The sequence below is a fragment of the Macrotis lagotis genome, chromosome 1 (assembly GCF_037893015.1).
Source record: "Macrotis lagotis isolate mMagLag1 chromosome 1, bilby.v1.9.chrom.fasta, whole genome shotgun sequence".
NCBI lineage: Eukaryota > Metazoa > Chordata > Mammalia > Peramelemorphia > Peramelidae > Macrotis > Macrotis lagotis.
Genome location: NC_133658.1, coordinates 290,591,693 through 290,615,425, shown reverse-complemented (window position 1 = coordinate 290,615,425; position 23,733 = coordinate 290,591,693). Strand labels below are relative to the sequence as shown.

At 40.4% G+C, this 23,733-nt stretch overlaps 1 protein-coding gene across 2 annotated transcripts in view; it reads left to right on the top strand.

Moving 5' to 3' along the window:
* HMCN2 (hemicentin 2) overlaps positions 1–23,733 on the top strand; it is a 176,856-nt gene that overhangs the window by 20,135 nt on the left and 132,988 nt on the right. For both annotated transcript variants that reach the window (XM_074210922.1, XM_074210921.1), the window contains exons 4-15: positions 1,677–1,799; positions 6,418–6,589; positions 7,641–7,747; positions 8,070–8,190; positions 8,590–8,853; positions 11,223–11,367; positions 12,276–12,397; positions 14,121–14,393; positions 15,482–15,623; positions 17,138–17,265; positions 17,733–17,846; positions 18,943–19,092. In XM_074210922.1, the coding sequence (XP_074067023.1) occupies positions 1,677–1,799; positions 6,418–6,589; positions 7,641–7,747; positions 8,070–8,190; positions 8,590–8,853; positions 11,223–11,367; positions 12,276–12,397; positions 14,121–14,393; positions 15,482–15,623; positions 17,138–17,265; positions 17,733–17,846; positions 18,943–19,092 (1,861 nt within the window). The remainder of the gene's footprint in view (positions 1–1,676; positions 1,800–6,417; positions 6,590–7,640; positions 7,748–8,069; positions 8,191–8,589; positions 8,854–11,222; positions 11,368–12,275; positions 12,398–14,120; positions 14,394–15,481; positions 15,624–17,137; positions 17,266–17,732; positions 17,847–18,942; positions 19,093–23,733) is intronic.

Sequence of the window (23,733 nt, the reverse complement as noted above, 5' to 3'; positions counted from 1 at the left end):
AGCTACCCAAGTTATCTTGGGCAAGTCACCTCCTTTCTCTGAATCTCAATTTCCCCATCTATAAAATAAAAGAACTGGACTCACTCAGTCATTAAGCACTTATTAATTGCCCACCATTGTGTATGATAGGCACTAAATGAAAGTCTCTTCCCTCAAGGAACTTACATTCTATCAGGAACAATATCATTTACTAAGTGTATGCAATATATATATATATATATATATATATATGTATATATATATATATGTATATATACACAAAGAAAACATGACTGAATTTTTGGGGAGAAATACTAGCAGCAGGAGAGAATCAGGAAAAAAATCTTAGTAGGAAATTCTGCTTGAGCTAAACTTGGAGAGGAGACCAAAGTGAGGTAGACCTGCATTTTAGGAATGGAAGACAAACTGTTCAAAGGAATGGAGATAGGATGATCTCTAAGGTCCTTACCAGATCTAACCAGATGAGAAAACTGAAACTAATAGAGGTTTTTCTCTCTTGTTCAAGGTGACATAGATAGTAGATGTTTGAAATAGGATTTGAACTCATGTCTTCCTGACTCCATGTCTGAAACTCTATCCTATGATGACTCTCTCTTTCCTCCTCATCTTTTCCCTTTCTTCAGGCAAGGGAAACAATTAAAGTTTAATTAGCTTCCATTTTCCTTCATAAACCTCATTTCTTGTTTCACTCAGTCACAGGGAATTCTATTTCTTGTTTTAACTTGGTGTCAACTCCCAGTGTACCAAGATGATACAATGATAGCCCAATAGTTACATTATTAGTTGAACTAAAAGCTATATGATTCCTAGCCTTATTCCTTCTCTTTTTTCTACTATGTCACCACCTTCCCTGCAAAAATGCAACAGGACCCACATAGGACCAAGAAATATTGAAAAAGAGACTATGGCATCATCTATACCACATTTGCTTCTGTGTATCCTTTGAGTTGACCCATGAGTGGCAGATTCAATTTGTCTACAGTACTGTACATAAACCCTTTCTATCATGGTACCAGAGCTTTCACTTTATTGGCATGGTCTTTAAAAATCTAATGTTTTGGTAGGAAGATCCCTTTTTAACATTATAAATTTTGTAAGAGCCCCACAGATCCAAATACTAGCTTTTCCATTGGTTGATGATGGAGGAAAATTGATCTTTTTTTAGGTTTTTGCAAGGCAAACAGGGTTAAGTGGCTTGTCCAAGGCCACACAGCTAGGTAATTATTAAGCGTCTGAGACCGGATTTGAACCCAGGTACTCCTGACTTCAGGGCCAGTGCTTTATCCACTGCGCCACCTAGTCACCCATGGAAAATGGATTTTCATGGGGGTTCACAGACCCCTAGAAATTAATGAACCAGAAGCTATTGAGGTGGACCAAGTCAGTTTCCTTAAATGTCCTATTAGGATCTGCTGTTGTTTTCTTCACCAGAGGTCTATAGGTGGGGGGAATTCTGAGGAAATTTGTTGCTCATACAGATCTGAGAATTTAGAGCTGGAAGAGATCATCTAGGTTAGGCCCCCTCATTATGATTATTTTAGATGAAGAAACTGAAGATGAGAGAGGAAATGATTTTACAGGGTCACACAGCCATGTTGTGGCAGACCCAGGAATCAAATCTGATCTCTTGGCTCCAGATCTAATGCACTTTCATTTTTGGTGTTGCCCTCTTTTAGGTGGTCTTTGTGCTGACAGGTGACTGTGGTGATCGCACTCATCCAGGGTATCTGGCATATGAGGAGATTGCTGCTACCAGTTCTGGGCAGGTGTTCCACTTGGACAAACAGCAAGTGAATGAGGTGTGTCTTGTTTTAAGGGATGATTCTTTTTGAGGAGGAGGAATGCGGGGATATATTGGGAAATAGAGGTTATATAAAAATAAAATATCATCTTATCCCATTATTCAATTCCATTTACCAAACAATTGTAAAATGCCTACTCTATGCTAGGCTCTAGGCCTCTAAGTTATTACTTTGGTCAAGTGAATATGGATACCACATATATTATTAGACTAGATTGGTATATGGGTTACTTCTGCTGCCAGATGTTTTGAGGTTTCTCCAAAAAAAGGGTGGGGGAGGTGTCTTCTTTGGGGCCAAATTTGTTCACTATAATTTATCCACATTCAAGTTCTTTTTTGCTGTTTTTTCCATTAACACAATTTTAGTCTTTGTTTACATTGCTTTCCTGGTTTTGATTGTTTCACTTTGTATCAGTATAAGTCTTCCTATATTTCTCTATTTTCATTATGTTCATTGTTTTTAATGTAAGCTGAGTTCCAAATTCACTCAGGGCATTGATCTCCACTATTGAGAAGATTGCCCTATAACAATGAACTTTGGGATTTGGGTTATATTTACAACACTGTATTCATTCCATTTTATTCACATACCATAACTTGCTTAGGCATTCTCTGACAGATGGACATCTGGGTTGTTTCTGGTCTTTTCTACCACAAAGAATGCTGCTATAATTATCACCCATTTACTTTTGAACTTAGGTCCTCCCAAGTTTATGTATAGAGGAAGAATGAAGTTTTGTGAGACTCTTGTCTTTACTAAAAGGAAAGAAGATTCTTTCCTTTTTAGGAACTGGCATTAGAGGCTTATAGAGCTTTTAATTTTGTGAGCATGTGTCCCTGTAGACACTTTGTTCTAGGTTCAGGGACTCCTAGGTATGAGAGTAGAGATAAACTTAGGGTTCATGGTCTCTTGGTCTATGCTTAAATGATTACGTCTTAATTTCCTTATGAGGGTTGGTTTTTGTAGTATTTTTCTACATGCTGAGATTTCATTTCAGTATTTGGTTACCTCAAGAGCTGAGTCACTAGATCTCCAAGAAGAAACATATATTGGTGAGCACTGACCAGGTCCCCAGCTTCTGGGGCTAACATGGATGCCCCCACCACACAAAAACACGTACCCCTTCCTACCCCCACCCCCTCCACCCCAGTCCTTACCAGTCCCAGACCCTATAAGCAGGCATGGAACAGTTGCTCTTTAGTACTTGTGGGTCAATCGGCAAATGCCTGCTTTAGGCTAGATGAAGAAACTATATAGAAGCAGAGAACTGGTGGTTTTGCTGGTGGAAGTCCCAGCATTTTGGGAGTTGTTTTGGAATGTAAACTTTGGAGGGCTGGAAGGGAAGGATTTGGTTAGATTAGTGGGCTGAAGTTAAAATGATTGCTGATTGTATGGATTAGCTGCTAGACAGGGGCCTGGAACTTTTCTTCTTTCCTGGATCCTAGTCACCAGAGCTTGTTAACTTAATTGCCTAGTGCTGAGAAGGGAGCCCATGGCCTCTGCCAGATGTTCAGAGATTGTTCTGGGGGCATTCCAGTACCTTGGAAAGGAAATTTGGGTAGATTGGACTGTAGGTATCCATTCTGGGAGGTCCTGCAGACTTTTACTTGAGTGTCAGTAAGGTTAGTGGGAAAAGAGGGTTGAATTTTAAAGATTGCAGATCTGGGTTTGTCCTGGCAATCACTTTTCACAAGTTGCTTGGCTAAGTAGCATTGTTTCTATGTGTAAAATGAAACTACAATAAATATTAAGCTCCTACTGTATGCAGACCATTATACTAATTACCAGAAGAAATAGTTTAGATTCAACATAGCTCTTGCCTAGGCTATTTATGGCATAGGGTTAAAGAAGGAACTGGGAAATTTAAATATGAAAGACATCTTAAAGTTCATTTAATCCAATCATTTTATATGTGGAAACTGAAGCCCAGGGAAAGGAAGCGTCTTGCCCAAGATAAAGCAAAGGCTAGTAGGTCTCTCAGATACTATTGCACATGGTAGTTATTAAATAGATGTTGAATGAATGTTAAATCCGCAGGGTTGATATTCAAACCCAGATCTTCTGATTGCAAGCCTTTGTGAACTGTGTGAGGATATGCAAGTACAAACAAGTTTTATTATGATTGTTACTGACTCTGTGAGAGAAGAGTAAATTCAGACATCACAATTATGCTATTATTTTGAAGTTATAGAATCCTTTTTGATTTTTCAAAGTGCTGTTACAACTCATCACTTTTTAACTTTTTGAGATCCTTATATGAAATGTAGGACAATTAATGTGTCACTTCTCAGCCTCCTAGAGCTAAAATCAAGTGCATTATCATGTGTATCCTGCTTGAATTCTATAATAAGTACATAATAGGTGTCCAGAAAATACTTGTTGAATGAATAGATCCTTATTTGATAGAGGAGAAAAGTAAGGTCCAGACTTGCTTAGGGGTTGAATGATTATGCTACCTAGTGAAGTAGGCATAACTGGGACTAAAATCCATTGAAGTGGTTTTACTTTCAGCCCCTGGGTTTCTTTCCCTGAACCCTCTATCCTCAGGAAGGGCATCTGATAAACCTGTTCATTCCTATGGTAGGAGTGAAGAACTAGGGTGTTTTCATGGTAGACAAGTTGGACATTCTGGAGTGAACCATCATGAAGACCTGACTGGAGCTAAACTCCCTCTAGGGAGACTCAGAGCCCATGCATGGACTGAGGAGACCCTACCTATAGCTCAGAAGTCTAGCCTCTTTGTTTTCTGGGTCATGGCTAAGAGACCAAGATTGTCTCCTTTGGCTTTCTGCCACCTCCTTTCCAGCCACTCTCAGCTGTCAGATCCCCCAGGAAAAGCTGTAGGGGTAATAATTTATCTACTGCGAGTGATGGAACAGGGGCCATCTGGCAGTGATAAGGACACTAGATTCTTTAATTCTTACCATCAGCAAATAGTCGTGCCTGACTGGTAATTCCAAACTATCCCTGGCTCAGTCATCAGCTCTCTGAACCTCCCCCCTACACCCGCCCCCACCCCAATTGCCTCACCCTGCCGACATCTGGAAGACATAGACTAGACCAAATAAATATTTAGCTTCTTAATAAAGCTGCTTACTCTGGGCTCTCTCTGGACTTTGCTCCTGAGGTCTTGTGGGGATTGGAGGGTCTTGAAACCTATCACTTTGGTGCATGAGAATTGTGGGGGAACTAAACTTGGCATATCTTTAGAGAGTGCATTGGCCCATGAAATCTTCCCCTGCACCCTGAAGGGGGGAATGAGGGATGTGTCCAGCTGGGAATGCCCGGACAGAAGCCTCTAAACTGGGCTTCTAGTCTTTCCTTCTCTCCTCCCCCACTCATTCAGTAGCATGAACTCCTGGGTGTCTGTCTCTCCCTTCTCCAAAAAGTAACAGAACAGGACTGTAATGATGTTATAGGCAGCTTCCTCCCTTTCTCAGATTATTATTTCCTCTGGTCTCTCATGATGGGCACCTGCTTTCCAAGGTCATTGTGAAATCTTTGTTAGGGATTTTGGGAAACTTAACTTTAACAAAAAGCCAAGGTGGAAATGGTTGAAGGGGATGAAAGGAGAAATCTGGGATAGTGAGCCTGTTGTTTTTAGATATTTTAGCGAAATTTTTAGCATCTAAAGCATGCCTGGTTTTCCATTCTCCTGCCAGGTGTGGACAGATGCCCATCTCACCTCTGGGAGAACCCTTGGAAACCCTTTGTGAATTCCAGTTTCTGTTCTGCATTGGTTGGACTTGTCAAATACTTTTCAGCTATTTTTTTCTGTGATGAGGATAATATTATAGAATTTTTATGAGGATCAAGTGAGATAATATGTGAAAAGTGCTATGTAAATCTTCAAATGTTCTATAAATGTCCATGATCATTATAGAAGCAGAGAAAGGAATGATACAGTTTCTCTCCAATTGAAAAACAATCATAAAGCAGCATATAGTGAAGAGTTAAAGATGAGTAGTATAGATTTTAGGTAAAGTAAGAGGTAATAGTCTGAGCAAAAGCAATCAAAGAAAGCTTTTTGGAGAGACTTGCATTGAGTCTTGAAGGGTGTATAGAATTTGAATAGGCAAAAGGAATGGCATTTCAGATGAAGGAATATAATTCATGGAGACATCAGTATAGGAAAGGGCAAAGAGCATGTGTGTGTGTGTAAACAATGAGGAGCTCAATATGGCCATCCAGGTAGTGTTCATACTTGGGAGCCATGAGAAAGTTAAGGGAAGGATAATAGAATCATGAAGGGACTTTAGAGGCCATAAATGGTACATCCTCCACATTTTACAGAGGGAAAAACTAAGCCCCAGACAGGTGATTAAGTGATTTGTCCAAGGTCACACAGGCTGGAATCAGATTCTGGAAGGGCCTTGAACATTTGGCTCAGAAGTTGGAACTTGATCTAAGAGGCATTGGGGAGTATTGGTAGATCTTCGCTTTTCTTTATTCTCAGATTATTTTGACTTAATCCTTCCTCATTCTCATTCAATCTTGACTTTGAAAACTGTGACCATGAGACCCTTTAGATTTATAGAAACAAGAGAAGGAAGAGATATCTTGAGTTTTGTTTTGTTTTTTGCAGCAATCCCTCTCCCTATCTTCCATGTTGCAGGTTCTAAAGTGGGTGGAAGAAGCCATTCAGGTGTCTAAAGTCCACCTGCTTTCCATGGATCATGAGAATGAAGGAGAACACACTTGGCAGATTCCATTTGATCCCAGTCTGAAAGAGGTCACTATCTCCCTGAGTGGTCCTGGTCCAGAAATTGAAGTGAGAGATCCACTGGGTATGGAACTGTCCCTGTTAGACTTGTCTTTTCTCCCTAGAAAGGGACAGAGTTTATACTGGGGTGGGTAGAAGAGGAGGAGGAATATGATATGGACTCATGGAACCTCTGTTAGATGTGATAGGAAGCCCTTGGGCCTTGGCTCTCAAATGGACAGCTGTCTTACAGAGACAAAAGAAGAGGACCAGAAGACAGTCTGGCCCAGAGTATAGGCAAAAGAAATGGGTAGGAAGTCAGAAGATCTGTGGTCATGAACTATCTTTTCCATTTACTATCTGTGATCTTGGGCCAGACACTTTACTTAATCCAATCCAGTAATCTAATAAACTTTTATTAAAGATCCCATGAGGTCAAATGACTTGCCCAAGGTCATACAGCTAGGTATTTTTTTTTAGTGTCTGAAGCCAGATTTGAACCTGGGTCTGGATTTGAACTGGGCCCTTCTGACTCTAGAATCAGTGCTCTATCCACTGAGCCACCTAGCTGCCCCAATAAACCTTTATTAACCTTTATTGCTTGACTTTACTGTCCTCATCTGAAAAAAAGGGGTGTTGGCACTGGCTACCTAATCTCAGAAGTTCTTTCTAGTTCTAAATTATATTATCCTATAACTATTAAGAAACATTCGGATTCAATCATGGAAGAGTTAGACAGGGTGCTTATTAAAATGATAACTTGGGTGGTTCAGATTGTAGATTTGGTGAAGGAAGATTTTAAGGGGTATTATAGGGAAACTTCAGGAGTGAGGAAGGAACAATGGTGAAAGGAATATGACACTGAAAGAATGCTTGTCCCAGCCTATCAGGAAGTGCCCCCATTGTACCCAAGAAAGGATCTTGGAGGATTTCTGAAACACTCACTCTGAGGAGAGGTCATCTTGCTCAATATCCTCATTTTACAATTGATAAAACAGGCTAAAGGAGGTTAAGGGATTTGCCCAAGGTCCCAAGTAGCAAGTATTAGAGGAGGGTTTTGAATGTAAGGGCCTCTGACTCCAGGGATTCTTTCCATGGTATCCATGAGTTTTCTTAATTCTTTTTATTTTGCTTAGGGAGGATTCTTCAGAAGGATGAAGGACTGAATGTGCTTCTTAATATCCCAGACTCTGCTAAGGTGGTGGCTTTTAAGCCTGAGCACCCTGGTCTTTGGTCCATTAAGGTAGGATAGAGGGAACATTTAGGATGGAAGGAAAGACCAGGGATAAATAAGGGAGGTTGTGGAGGCTTGGAGGAGAACATTTGAGGGTGGTTGGTGGGGAGAGAGGTAGGGTACAGGTTTGGGAGGAGAGACAATTTCAAAAGCCCAGTTCTATTTCTCTCCAGTCTTTTCTAGGCCTGGATAGTGAATGAAAATGGACATGGGCAAGGTTATAGAACTGAGAGGGCTGTTAGATTGATGTGATCCTAAACCATACAGGTGGTCAGAAGCATGAGGGTGGAGGTTGTGTGGTTTTCATTCCCTGGGACATGGATTCTGATAGGTCTATAGCAGTGGCCGTCACTCGGTGAGGATCACGGGCATCAGCAACATCAATTTCCAAGCTGGTTTCACCACCCAGCCCTCTTTGGACCTCAACAATACCATTGAATGGCCCTTGAAAGGTATGGTGGTTTTGGCATCAAGTATAGATCTTGAGGAGAAAGAGAGGAGAGAGTTTGCCTTTCAGATTTTCCCTTCTTACCTGGGACTGCTGTGAACCTCTCCCTTCCTTTCCCCCTCACCAAAAAACCCTGTCTTATGTTCCCTACTTTCCACCTTAATTTGTTAAAGGAATTTGAACTATGGAATTTTTGGTTATTTCTCCCAGGTAATAATACACTTACATTTTCACAAGGTCCTTGTAAAGCATATAGAGATAATTTACTTGTTTGGGAATTTCAGGAGCCAGAGCAGGAAGTTGAAGGAGAGATCTGGAGTTGGGCCATGCCAAACTTACATCTCTTCCTCCACTGACCACAAAATTATACTCATTTCAATGGATTTTTCTCTTTCCTCTTCAGGGGTTCCCATATCCTTGGTGATAAACTCCACAGGTCTGCTGGCCCCAGGCCGCCTGGACTCAGTAGAGCTTTCCCATAGCTCTGGCCAGTCCCTGCTGACCCTGCCTACTCGGCCTTTATCTAATACCTCCTCCCACCAATTGTGGGTGGGACCTCCCTTTCAAGTGCCCAAGGAACGCTTTTACCTCAAGGTAAAGGGTGAGGATCATGAAGGCAATACCCTGCATCGCATCTCTAAGGTGGCCTATAGTGGAGTGGCTCCAGGTAAGAGTCATCCCTTCGATAAGGCTTGGACATTTGAAGTTCATTTTTTCCAGAAGTTCTCTCTTCTCCACATTATTCTCTCCCCTCCTTGAACTCCTAAAGCACTTGAGTCATTAAAAAATTAAATAAAAAAAATAAAAGTACTTAGAGTCTACATGGTATTGTGCCAGAGCTAATAATGATGATGATGAACAAATCAATCAGCAAGCATTCATTAAGCACTTCATATGGACTAGTGTTAGGTGGTACAGTAGATAGAGTGTGAGACCTGGAGTTGGGAAGAACCAAGTTCAGATCTGGCTTTAGACACCTACTAGTTTACTCATCTGAAAAAGGAGCAGGAGAAGGAAATGGCAAACCATTCCAATATATTTGCCAAGAAAACTCCAAATGGGGTCAGAAAGAGTCAGATGAGATTGAAAAAATGACTGAAGTACAAATGAGGTAACTGAGACAAACAGGCTTAAGTGACTTGCTCAGGGTCACAAAGCTGGTAAAGGGTTTGAGGTCATATTTGATATCAGGAAGATGAGTCTGCCCCCTAATACCATATCCCCTACTCCCCCCTCCACCACTGCCCCCCAAAGCTGTAGATGTTGTAGAAACTTGTTCAGAGATGTAGTTGTGATTTAAATTTTAATAGCTCCATAGGTCTGGGAACTTAGAACTATCTGGGTGGGAAAATTCCCCCTTCATCCCTAATAACTCTTAGTGATGACAAGTCATCATTGTGAAAGTCCATATGGTGTGACTGAGTTGGGGAAAGTCCAGATTCCAGGACACCTCCAGCCCACCTCCAGACTGTCCCTTTTGTCTCCCCTATTGCTCCTGGGCCCAGAAAGAGAATGTGAGATTTCTATGCACAGCTGTGAGGCTCAGTTTCTGGGAAGGAATTTCTGCAGGGGGAATAGGAGTCTTCTTTTTTCTTCTTGACCAACACAACTGTTGGAATTCAGCACTGACTTTTGATCTCTCTCTTTGTTTATGCATTAGAGATACAAAAGAAGGGGGGGAATGGGGTTTGGGGCTTTTGTATGTATGTGTTGTTTTTCCTTTTGTCTGGGAAACATGGATCTTGGGAAGGAAAGTTAGATGTACATCTTGGAGCAGGATGCTCTGTCTGGAGATAAGATGGCAGTGATGCTATGAATTGAGACCTAGAATCCCTGGCACTTTTAGATCTTCAGAGGAAAGGGGGAAGGGGAAAGCTTCAGAGTCTTGCCAGGTCCTGGCAAAACTGCTGGTGAGGGGAAGGGGGGTGAGCTATGGGATGCTCACAAAGATGTTGGGTAGTGGTCCAGGCCTCTCATCCCTTGGGATGTGGCTGGAAGCCCATAGACTGTATCATAATCTCACCCCACCCTGTTTTCTGGGGAGGTTGGCCACATGTCTCACCCTAAGCATCTTTATGGGAATAGCTTTTTTGGGGGGGAGAGATTGTCTCTCCATTGGGCCAAGGAGGAATGGGGTACATGGAGAAGTTGAATAACGGCCTGAGATCCCACAATGAGTGAGTGACAGAACTGTGGATGAGGCTAGGGTGTGTAGTATTGTGTACTGTTAGAGTCAGAAGAGTTGGAGAGTGGTGAAATTAAAAAACAACAACATTGAATCAAAATTTAGGTGATATGAACTGTATTTAGAATCACAGAATTTAAAAACTATAAGGAAAACAGGGGGCATTTAATTCAACCTCTTCTTGAAAGGGATCCTCATTTGAACATACCCAACAAGTAGACAAGGGATTATGACTCTGGTACAGTTATCATACAACTTTAACCTCAAACCATTTCCCTGCTCTGGGTCTCAGTTTCCTCATTCAAAAAGCAATAGTTTCTGCTGTTCCTTTCAACTCTCAGAGTCAGGTCTTACTTGAATCATCCCATGATTTTACAAATAAGAATAATGACACCCAGAAGTAAGTTACTTAAGGTCATACATTGACTCAGGCAGAGACAAGACAGTCTCCAGACTCCTGAGCTTGGATACCTTTAAAAAAAAAACAACAAAATAACCCCCTTCCTCCTTTCTGGATAATGAGAGTAATGAGTTTCCTTGAGGCTGGGGTTGGCTGAGATGGATTTGGGAGCTTACATTTAGTCTCCAAGGTACCTTCCCTTGGAAGCAGAAGGATGGTATAGTGAGTAGAATTCTGGGCCTGGAATTAGAAAGAACTGAATTCAAGTTCAGTCTCAGGTAGTTAATTTGCTGTTCATCCCTGGTCAAATCACTTAACCTCTGTTTGCCTAGTGAAACCGGGATAATAACAGTATCCTTTCTTGTCATCATGAGAATCAAATGATATTAATTTTAAAAAGGACTTGGCATGTTGCCACAGTAGAGGTTATATATCTCTTGCCCTTCCCTAGGTTCTCCATTGGTGACCATGCCCAGCAAGATCCATGGTTATCTCTGGCAGCCAGTGCTCATCTCTTGTTCAGTCCATAGCTTACTCCCTTTTCGGCTTCAGCTGAGACGAAATGGAGTGAAGCTAGGCGAGGAGAGACATTTCCAGTGAGTATGAATTGGGAATTTGGCTGCTAGTCCTATTCTCTGCAGCCCAGAGGTTTAGAGGATCCCAGTACCTTTGCCTGGGAGGTGGTGGGAAGACTCATCAGGTTCTCTCTCCATCAGTTTGTCCTCTCAGAAAGGACATTCTCAGAAAGGGGAAATGGCACCTAATTCAAGGCATCTGAATGCCCTGCTTAGGTTGGCCAAAGTTAGCTGAGGTCCCCTTGAGATTGGAGCCAGGAAGAGTAAAATGGTAGAGCATGTGTGTGTGTGTGGAGTGATATGGGTAAGTATAAATAAGAATAGACAATTGATCAATCAACAGGCATTTATTTATTTATTTTTGTGCTTGATTTTAGTTTTTATTTTTTTTATTTTTAGGTTTTTGCAAGGCAAATGAGGTTAAGTGGCTTGCCCAAGGCCACACAGCTAGGTAATTATTAAGTGTCTGAGGACAGATTTGAACTCAGGTACTCCTGACTCCAGGGCCAGTGCTGTATCTACTGCACCACCTAGCTGCCCCTATTTTATTTTTCAATTACATGCAAAAGTAGTTTTCAACATTCATTCATTTGCAATTTTTTGAGTCCTACATTTTTCTACCACCCTCCTCATGGCAGTGAGCAATCAGATATAAGTTGTGTGTGTATATATATATATATATATATATATATATGTGTATGTATGTATATATATGTATGTATATATATGAATAGGGCTTAATATATTTCATATTAGTCATACTGTGAAAGAAGAATTAGAACTAAGGGGGAAAAATCCATGAGAAAGATCAACAGATATTTTTAAGCTCCTACTATGAGCTAGGTACTGTTTTATGGCTGGGAATACAGAAAAGTAATGAAACAGTCCTTGTCCTTACTCAGCGGGTGTTCCATGTGTTTGATTTGCAGGACTTCAGGAAACAGCAGCTGGGAGATCCCTCGAGCCTCCAAATCTGAGGAAGGCATGTATGAGTGCACAGCTGTGAGCCGAGCAGGTTTGGGAAGGGCAAAAACCCAGCTCATAGTCACAGGTTTGTACTTTCCCAACACTCTTCCCTCCAGCCTCATGCAGGTGCTTTTCTCAGAAATAGTTACTCACTAGTAAGTTGTATGTTCAGGGTTTGCTTCTTCCCCAAGCTTGGAAGGAATTTATTGAATCTGATTTGAGAACTGGAGGAAATCTTAGACATAATTTAGTCTAAGCCTCTTGCTTTATGGTTGAGGAAAGAATGGAAAGAGCTTTCCCAAGGAATCAAAGATAGTAAATAGCTTAAGTGGAATTCCATTTCTTCTGATTTTCAAATCCAATGCTTTTTTTCAGTATATTTTTGATCAGTCTATCACTCAATAAACAAACAAGCTGCAAAGAGAGATGAGAAGAATGAATATTGATAAAAGACCATGCTATCCCTTAAGATAAAATCATTAAGAAGTTACTGTAAGGTTTGAGAGAATTTTAGTAGACTTGTGGCCAAAAGCCAGACTGCAAAGTATCAAGATATAATTGGGAGCAGAGGAAGTTGAGGTAGACAAGTAGACAATCTTCTTGGGAATTTTGTGGTGAAAAAGGAAGAGACAGAGTTCAGTATCTTGAAGAGAAGACATGGCCTAATGAAAGTGCTTATTTTTAAGATGGAGAAGATCTGAAGCATTTTTTTAGACAGGTAGAGAGGATCTGATAAAGAAAAGCAATGTTCAATGGGACAGGTTCGAGGTGGAAATCAGAGTCTGCTTAGTCAATTTTCTAATGTTTAGATTTCTTTCAGTGTTTTGCTATTATGAATAGCTTTCAACAGACTACATTTTCTTTTTATTTCTTGAAGGTGTATTTCTTGATGTTAAATTATTATCTCAAACAGTATTAAGAGGTTGTTTTTTAAGTCTCTTATTACATTTTGGCTTTAATTTAGAATATAAATGTCACATAGCCTCTGATGAGATCATCAGTCCTCCATAGGGTGTAACTGCCCCAAATCTTTGGAAGAGATCCTGGTGCATTGGACTAAATCATTGAACCTTAGAATCATAAGGGACTTTAGAGGAGTTTTAATCTAATCTTTCACTCCTTAAGAAGTTCTCACTATAGCACTGCTGACAGGTGTTCATTCTCTGTGTCTACTATTAACATAATAATTATCAAAAAATTTAAAAAACATAACAATTATCAAGAACACCTTATATTTCTCCAATACTTTAAGGTCTATAAAGTACTTTCTCAACAATAATCCTGTGAGGTATTATTATTATTATTATTATTATTATCTCTATTTTACCCAAGAGGAAAGTGAAGTCCACTGAAATAAAGTGTCTGGCTCATAGTCAGACAGTGAATAAGTGCCTATAAGGTGTTAGACACAGTCCCAAGTTCTGAGAATACAAAAAGAGGCAAAAAGAAGTCCTTGTCCTTAAGAATCTTACATTTTGAAAGAGAATCTATTTGTAAATAAAAGAGAATCTATTTATAAAAGAGGGAATAAACAAAAAGCATAATGTGGAGTTGACCAGGGAGTATCTTAGAGATCTGGTTCCAGGCAAGATAAACTTAGTTCTCAGAGAACTAGAGAGTTCTAGGAACAGGGTACAAGATTCTATTAGGGAGAGAGACAAAATGGCAACATCTGAAATCTAGACTTCATGATGTGGAGGTAACTAGGAAGTGGTATATACATATAGAAACCTTTAGCTCTTTGAAGTGCAAATGATTTGTCCAGACATCATCCCTTCATCCTAGTCTGACTTTGTCTTATTCCACAGATCCCCCACCCCAGTTGGCTCCTCCGCAGAATGTCACTGTGTCTCCAGGAGAGACAGCCCTCTTGTCATGCCATGTTCTAGACAAGTCTCCCTACAACCTGACCTGGATCCATGATTGGAGAGTCCTACCAGCCTCACCAGGACGGGTGGTACAGCTGGCTAACCTGTCCCTGGAGATTAGTAGCATCATGCCCAGTGATGGTGGGAAGTACCAGTGCCTGGTCAGCAATGCCAATGGGATAACAAGGGCATCAGTCTGGCTCCTTGTTAGAGGTGAGCTTTCATGTCTCCTCCATCACCCCCAGTTCAAAACTGACCTCAGTATGAACCTCAAGAGGTTATCTGATCTATCTCCTTTCCTCCAGACAAATCTTTTCTAAATTAATAACTCTTAATCCTATTTGGGGGACCTCCAAGGAAAGCAATTCCTATTTTATTGGTATTTTCATAAAATCAACTCAGTTTTATTCATTAATTTAATTTAATATTCAATAATTTATTTTACTTTCAATTTTATTAATTTCCTCTTTGATTTTTAGAATTTCTAATTTGGTATTTAATGGGGGACTTTGATTTGTTTTTTTTCTAGTTTTTTTAGTTGCATACCTATTTCATAGATCTCTTTCTTTTTTATATGTAAGCATTTATATAAATTTCCCCAAATTTATATAAATTTTCCCAAATTTGGAAACCAATTCCAAAACATTCCTTGGCCACTTGTACCAAAGTCTAACAGTTCTCCCTGTTGAGAAATTCACCCTAATATCTAGTTTAAGATGTGCTTGCTGCAGTTGAACAAGGAGTAGCATTCATTCTGTGTCAATGCAGTATTATCTTATTCCTTCCATTGTCCTTCTACCACCATGTGGTCTGTTAAAGGGACATAATTTGGAATTTTGAAGTCAAGGAGAGGATCGGGGATGGACCTTTGAGTGACATGAATTGGTGCATTGATGGGAAGCCTTCTAGTCTAAACAGAGATCCTCATCCATGTTGGAATAACTTCTCTACTAACTTCTCTATCTAGTTTGACTTTAGGGAACTGAGGATCAGAATGCTCTGATCATTATGGAGGGTGATAACTGTCCAGAGAATAATAATAGTGATATCTGCCAAACTGTCATTGAGGTGAGCACATCTAACAGGAGTCACACCTAGAGTGGCTGCTCACTGTACATTGGTCTACTTAAAACAGATGGCCTCTTACATGCCATCATTCTTGTTATCTATGAAAATGGCCTCTGTACTTTTTTCAACTTCCTTTTTCTGCCAGCTGATCAAAGCAGAACAGTCTAGGATTCTGGGCTGGAGGATGCCCTGACCTCCAACTAAGTCCCTCTTTTGCTTTTCTATTGCTGCAGAACCTCCTCAGATAAGCATCAACACTGTCTCCCAGTACTTTTCCCAGGGCGTTGAGGTGAAGATCAGCTGCACTGCTTCTGGGTACCCTCCACCCCATATCACCTGGAGAGACAAGGTCCAGACAATAGTGAAGGATGGAAGGTAAAGAACAATGGGATTCTGAAGGTATGACTGGGTCTGTTCAAGGGCATGGGAGTCATCATGGTGCAGTGGGTTTGAAGTCAGGATCTAAGTTCAGATTCCTATTCTGCTCCTCATCACCTGTGTTACCTTAGGCAAATTCCTTAACATCCCAAGGACTTAACTTTCTTTTTTTATAAAATAAAGAAATAGGACCAATGGTCTCTAGGGTTCCTTATGACTTTAAATCTCTGATCCCACCTCCATGAATTTATTGTGGTTCTGCTTCCATGACTGGATGACTTTGGGGCTCGAAGAAGGAAGGTCTACTCTCTTCTTTTGGTTCTGAACTCAACTAGCTGTATGATCTTGGGCAAGCTGGGTGACCTCTCTCCACCTCAGTTTCGTCACATACAAAATATGAGGAATAATATCCTGTCTATCTCACAGAAGTATATGGAACAAATCAGATAATAGTGTAAGAATACTTTGGGAAGTGTAATATATCATTGTATTAATCTACACAATATAACATACCTATACACAATTTTAATAGCTAAAAACTCCACTAAAACTTTTGGAGCACCTTTTGTATAGACACACAGATACACACATATATAACACACACATATACACATATGCACATATACATTTATATGTATATGTTTGTATGAATATATACGTATGTATATATTTATATATCTATATTCTCTCTCTATATCCTTATATGTAAACTATCATTATTCAACTAATCAAAAGGACATTGGGTTAAATAGGGGAATAGAAGGAGCAATACACTTGTAGTAAGAGGATCTGAGTTCGAATCCTGACTCTGCTATTCCATACTCATTCGAGAACTTTGGAAAAGCCATTTCTACTGTTTGTGACTCAGTTCACCTGCCTGAAAAATAAAAGAATTGGATTAGATGATCTTTTAGATTTCTTTGTGCTTTAACTCCTATAGTCTACCTCTGTTATCTTAAAATAGTCTCTGTGCAGGGAGAGTCTAGACATGGGGGTGCTGAAAAGTCTTATAGGGTACTTAACCAGATCATCCCAATGTGACAAGATGGAGCAGAGCACTTAAGGAGAGTTGGTGTGACAACTATAAAATGCTATATAGGGTAGCTAGGTGGCACAGTGGATAGAGCACCGGCCCTGGAGTCAGGAGGACCTGAGTTCAAATTCGGCCTCAGATAGTTAACAATTGCACAGCTGTGTGACCTTGGACAAATCACGTAACCCCATTAATAAAATAATTAAATAAAAATAAATAAATTAAATAAATAAAAATAAAAATAAAATTTAAAGCACTATAAATAAAAATAAAATTTAAAGCATTATAATATCGAAGGTTCTGGGACTGAATAAACTTTTTTTGTGCATGACTTGGGTCTCTGGAGAACATGAAGAAGGAAACCTGATGAGGACATCTTCCTAATCTATATCTTACTGCCCATTTGATTGTGTCTCCTTCCTCTCTCTCTCTCTCTTTCTCCTGCCCCTGCCCTCTGATTTTTCTATCTTGTCTTCAGGTTCTTTGTAGATGACCAAGGTACTCTGATCATTCAGAGTGTGGCCCCAGAGGATGCTGGGAATTATAGCTGCCAGGCCACCAATGAGGTTGGCACAGATGAGCAGACAGTCACACTCTTTTACACAGGTATTGATCCTAAAGCTTGTTTTCTACATTGTGGGGTTGGGAGTGATACAAGTGTGAAGCTTTTCCCAATTGGAGTAAATTTGGTTTTAGCATCACAGCAACTCTTACTCTCTTCCTATGTGATTCTTCCTTAGTTGAAGTGAAAGACTAAGATATTAAGGGATGAAGACATCAGTTCTTTTGCGTCTTTCCTTGTTTCTTCAATGTCTAACTCATCTCCCTATCGAAATCCTTTTTCCAAAAAAAAAAAAAAAAGGGGTGGCTAGGTGGTGTAGTGGATAAAGCACCAGCCTTGGACTCAGGAGTACCTGGGTTCAAATCCAGTTTCAGACACTTAATAATTACCTAGCTGTGTGGCCTTGGGCAAGCCATTTAACCTCATTTGCCTTGCAAAAACCTAAAAAAAGGAAATCCTCTTTCCTTTTGAAGAAAATTGGGAACCAGTATCCTTCTCTCTCTCTCCTCAGAACCCCCATCTGTCTCTGCTCTGAGACGTACAGTACGGACTCCAGTTGGGGAGGAGGCAGTGTTGGAGTGCAAGGCATCTGGGGTTCCTCCACCCCGAGTCATATGGTACAGAGGTATGTAGTGGGAAGAGTTTACTTAAAGTCAATGGATGGAGAAGAAGAGAAGGAAGCTGTAGTTAAATCAAGGAGGATGGGTCCAGGATGTATGGGGTGGGTGGGGGGGAAGTCTCTCTTTACTTCCAAAAGAGTTTCCTATCCAGAAGAAGTTGAAAGAAATGAGAGTATTGAGACTCAAGAAGAGAAGACATGGGGACACTGAACTATCTTCTAACACCTGAAAGGCTATCGTATGGAAGGATTACCTATAAGAGTATGAATTAGAAGTTGTAAAAGTGGACTTTGGCTTGGCATAAGGAAATGCTTCTTAACAATTAGTGTAATCTCCAAACAGAATGGGCTATATGAAGAAGTGGTAGCTTCCCCCTCTCTGGAGAACATCAAAAGGCAATTCAATGACCATTTGTCAGAACTGTTATGGGTAAAGGCCTTCCTAGACAGGTACAGGTTAGCATAGAGGTGCCTCTGAAATTCTGTGTGAGAGGGCTTTTCCTTCTCCATCCTACAACTTTTTTGGAGAGGCAGCCAAACCCAATTATTCTCTTCTTCCTCTTCCTCTTCTCCCTCCTTGTGACTAATAATTTCAAATGAGAGACACAGGGAAAAGAAATGAATAGGTTCACAGCATTGTGGAAGATGACAGCTAAGTTACTCTGGAATTACCACCTATGCTCACAGATTCCAAGAGATTAGAAGTGTTTTAGGGTCTTTGGGTGAGCCCTAGAGCCCCTTGGGGATCTTGACCCAGATCCTACCTCAGAAGGAAACTACTCTTCTAGCTTGGTTTTGATATTGAAAGAGTATATGTATGTTGAGGGATTCAGAGAGGGGGATGCAGGGAGAGAGAAAATAGCAAGTAGACTTCTAACTCCCCATCTCCTAACATTTTCTGCAGATTTTTTCTACAGACCTGATTTTCCTCAATATTATGGATAGGGAAGCTTAGGATGAGAGAAGGGAGCCATTTACTTCAGGTCACTCAGCATACACACCCTAGGCAATGGGAGGCATAGAATCTAACTAGATATCTTGACTAGTCCCCACATGCTCTGACCTAGCACCTTCTCCCATCCTTCCCTTCCTGTGGGCCTAGGAGGCCTAGAAATGATCCTGGATCCAGAGGTGGCCCACACTGGAATTCTGAGGATCCATGAAGTCCAGGAGAGGGATGCAGGCAACTATATCTGCAAGGCAGTGAATGAACTGGGAGCAGCATCAGCTGACATCAGTCTGGAGGTTGGATGTAAGAGTTTGTCCTGAAGTGCCTTTTCTCCCTCTCCCTCACTCATCTCCCTCTTCACCTTCCTCCACCCCCAATCAACTCCCATCCTCAGTCCCCAGTTCTTTTCTTCTACAGACAACCTGAGCAAGTAGAGCAACTCATCATGGTGGGCATTGGACTGAGAAAGCCACATGCTAAGCCAGCTACATCAATCATAATACATATTAATAGAAATGTTAAGCCAAGATGGTCAGGGGTCTGTTGGCTACTTTCATTATCAAGAAGAAAAGCCAGGACATGAACAGGACTGGGATGGTCAGGTCATTGAGAAGCAGTGGAGTTCAGTGGTTAGATTGGTTGGGTTAATGGCAGTCATTGCTTTTGCCAAACTGATTTATTCAGCATCCATAGAATCATGAGCTGTGGTGTCACCTTGAAGAAAGAATTACTCCAACCCCTGTCCTGTGGATGAGCATCCCTGAGGTATCTGAGAAAGATTGAATTATGTAATTTTAAAATTAGAAGGGGCCTCAGGAACATCGACCCTACCTAGTCAATATTGAACCAGACTCCAGAGACTCTCTAATAGAAATGGGGAAACAAGGGATGGGAGTGTGAAGTGCCCTTAATACCAGGGCTGGGATTAGAATTTAGGTCTTGATTCTTTCTAGGGCTCTTTGCATTGTGCAGTGCTACCTTCAGTAAGTATTTAAACTCCAAGGGTGCTAGAATTTGGGAGATGCAGAAGGAAAAGAAGTGGGACCTTATAGTCTAAAACAATCAGAGAATAGAGCAAGGCTGATATAATCAAGTACTCAATCTGGTGAGTCAGACTATAAGGGTTCTGAAGCACAGAGGAGACAACTCTCAAGGGGGGTTGGAACAGTTGGGAAGACTTCAACAGAAGTAGTTTGGTATGGTGGAGAGCATACCAAACTTGTATTGAAGAAGACCTGCATTCAAATCCTGACTCAGACACTTATTAGGTGTATGACCCTGGGCAAATCATTTAACCTCTGTTTGCCTTGGTTCCATTATCTGTATGAAGATAATAAGTATGAAGATAATAAAGGCATCTGCTCCTGGTTTGATGATTAAATGAGGATTAAATGAGGTGCTTTGCAAGTTGGAAAGCCTTTAATTAATGTTAACAACTGTCAGTATTATTCAGAGGGATGATCTGAATTGTATTATAGCCTTCCCCACCTCTTTCTTCTCTCTCTCTCCTCTTCCTTCCTTTCTCTCTTTCTCCAACTCCTCTCTCTACCTCTTTCTCTCTCTTTTCTCCCTTCTCTCTTTCTATTTCCCTACCTCTTCCCTACCTCTATTCCCTTTTCCTCTCTTTCTCTGTGATTATATATATATTATATACATATATTTACACATATACATATATACACATTTAATAATGTCATATATATCATTAAATATATATGTCTCTCTTTTTGTGTTTTTGTCTTTCTCACCCTGAGCTCTCTCTTCTCAACACCTCTATAGAATAGTGTTTACTTCATTCTTACTCATAATAGTTTGCTTTTCATTATATGGTTGTGTATTTATCTTTCCTAATAGATAAAAATCCCTCAAATAAAATAGGAACCCTGTATTAGTCATTGCTGTATCCTCCATGGCAGTCGGAAAGATTTTGGATTAAATCCTGCTTTAGACACTTACTAGCAATGCGACCTTTGGTGGGGCACTTAATCTCTCTCTCTATCTCAGTTTTTTATTTGTCAAATGAGGATAATGTCTGGCAGTGCCTATGTGACAGGGTTGTTGTGATATCCAAATGAAATAGTTGTTAACGTGCTTTGTGAACATCAAAGTACTATGTAAATGTACATAAGAATGATTACTATTGTACCACACTGCTTCTCCAGTAAAAAAAAAAATGAATGACTTAGGAATGAGTTGAAAATGCTGGCATTAAGTAAGGGATCTTTAATGGAGCTCTAGCTGGGGGTGTGCTGGTAAATTTTAATAACCAGTTCTTCAAAAAAAGGTACTCATGAAATGCTTTTAAGTTTAATTTGCATTAATAACATTTTCTCTATCACTTTCTGAACAAAACAATAGAGTCCTGATTTATAGCATTAGCCTACTCCTGAAATGTAAATGCTCACACTGAAAATTTAATAATCAACTCTCTGGAGGAGGTTTGAGTTGGCTCTAGCCTCTCCCCTGGCTCCAGCTCCTACCCCACTAGATACCCACAAGTCAGAAGGTCATAGAATTGAGACTAGAAGGGATATTAGAGATTAATTAATTCAATTTTTTAAGCAATGGTGGATTTTAGGTCTAGAGAGGTGATCTAGGCTCAAGACTATTTACTTAGAGGCAGGGTCAAGATTTCAACTAAGTCTTCTGACTCCAAATCCTAATAGAAATTGGTAGTACTTTAAAGTTCACAGTGTTTTTTTTTAATTTGATCAGTCCTGGGAGTCATGTGTTATATTTTCCCCATTTTACAACTTGGGAAACTGAAATTGAGAGTGACTCTCGCTCAAGGTAACACACTTAGTAAGAGGCAGGATTTGAACTCATCTTTTTTTCTGAGTCCAGCTAGCTGTCTATTGGTTAATCACCTTGTCATCTCTCTGTTCTTTCTCCTATGGCACATGGTCCATGTGTTGTAGACTAGCATAATCACAGCATCTCACAAATAGCCTTTTTTAGCTTACAAGTATTTGGTGATGTTACAGATGAAACCTACTGGTTCTACAGTCAGAGAACCTGGGTTTAAATCTTGTCTGTGATTCTGACTACTTCAGTCAGTCAATCAATTGTCATTTATTGGACAAGTCACCTAACCTCTCTCAGCCTCCTTTTCCTTTTCCTATGATGTAAAAAGAAGGGAGTTCACTTAGATGGCTTCTGGGAGTCCATCCACCTCTAGACGTGTGATCCTATGGTCCAGGATATCCTGAGTCTCCGAGAGGTGTTCAGTGGCCTGCCTTGTGGAGGGAGGGCCCTGGGTTGAATTTCTTTGGTCGGCTTTTCCAGAACAGATTTCAATGTGAGGTTTCTGAGGTCAGAGAGAGAAACAGATGCTATATGATTCTGGGACCAGTGGGAAAATAGAGAATGCTTTCTGGTGGGAAAGGGGATCTTATTTACTCCTGGAGGTAGCCCAATGCTTTCTGGAGAAAAAATTGGGGCAGGCACCTGCTCCCTATTGGCACAGTAGGTCCTGACAGGAAGGGTGTAAAATCAGGTTTCCTGGCCATACAGTGGCAGCTGAAGACTTAGCTGCTCCTGCCAGCTTGGCAGGGACCTCAGGTCAGAGAAAGTATTGGGCTTGTGTCCCATTTTCTCACACTAAGTTGTGGAATTCTACCCCTAGTAAATGTCTGAAGTGAATTAGGAGGCACAGGTCTCTCCTTTTATCCTATTACATTTTTGCCCTCAAGTCTTAAAAGACAGGTCTGGTGGATAAATTAACTCCCTTACTTATTCTCCCTGCTGGTCCCAGTGATAGAAAGACTATTCCACTTCCTTCTCTCGTTTATTTCAAGCACAGTCCTATAAACAGATTTCTCATGTCCAAACTTACTGAAAAGCAACAGAAATAGAGGGGGATATCCCTGTCTAGAGGATGATGGTGGGCCTGGGGGGTAGTAGGAAAGATGCCAGATTTCAGGAGCACTGAACTGAAAGTGAAAATATCTGAGTTGGAATCCTGACTTTGACACATACTTTTTATATGACCTTGGATAAGCTCTGGTTGGGCCTCATATATAAAATTAAGGGATTGCTCCATTTTATGCTTAAGGTATTTTTCTGCTCTGAATCCTAGGATTCCTTCAATGGATGTGGCCTATTAGGGATATTGTCACAGGCAACTATTTAGTACAGTAGATAGAGGGAAGTTTGTTATTACTGTTCAGTTGTTTTTCAGTCTTGTCTTACTCTTCATGACCCCATTTGGGGTTTTCTCAGCAAAGTGATTTGATTTGCCATTTCCTTCTCCAACTGATTTTACAGATGAGGAAACTGAGGCAAATAAGATTAAGTGATTCGTCCAGAGTCATATAATAAAAGTCTAAGGTAGGATTTGAACTCGGTTCTTCCTGACTTCATGCTTTCCATTCTCTCCAGTGTGCCTTCTAGCTGCTCTGAATTCAGGAAGACTTGGGTTCAAATCTAACCTCAATCACTTATTAGCTGTTTGACCACAGGCAAGTCACTTTACCTCTATCTCTTTTAGTTTCCTCAACTGTAAAATAGAAGTCATAATTGTACTCACCTCCAAGGGTTATTGTTAGGATATATATTTAAAAAGTGTTTAACACTGACCCATAGTTCATTTAATGTTTGTTCCCTTCCCCTCTCTACAGTATCAGGGATTATTAACTACTGGAGAGGCTTTTGATTTTGTTTTAACCAGGGAAGGATTTCTTTTCTTATATCCAGGTTGGGTTAGAGGAGGACCTAAATGCTTCTCTTGGACAGCTAGGTAACTCTCAGTTGATAGGGTGTCAGACCTTCAAATAGGGTCACAAAACATTCAACACAACTGAAAATAACTGAACAATAAAGATACCTCTCTTGGTGGGTATTGGGAGTGAAGTGAGAATAAGTAATCACTTGTCTCTATAATTTTCTTTCTCTGTTTTGACTCTTCCTGGTTTAGGTATCAGCACCATATTAGTGTCATAGAAA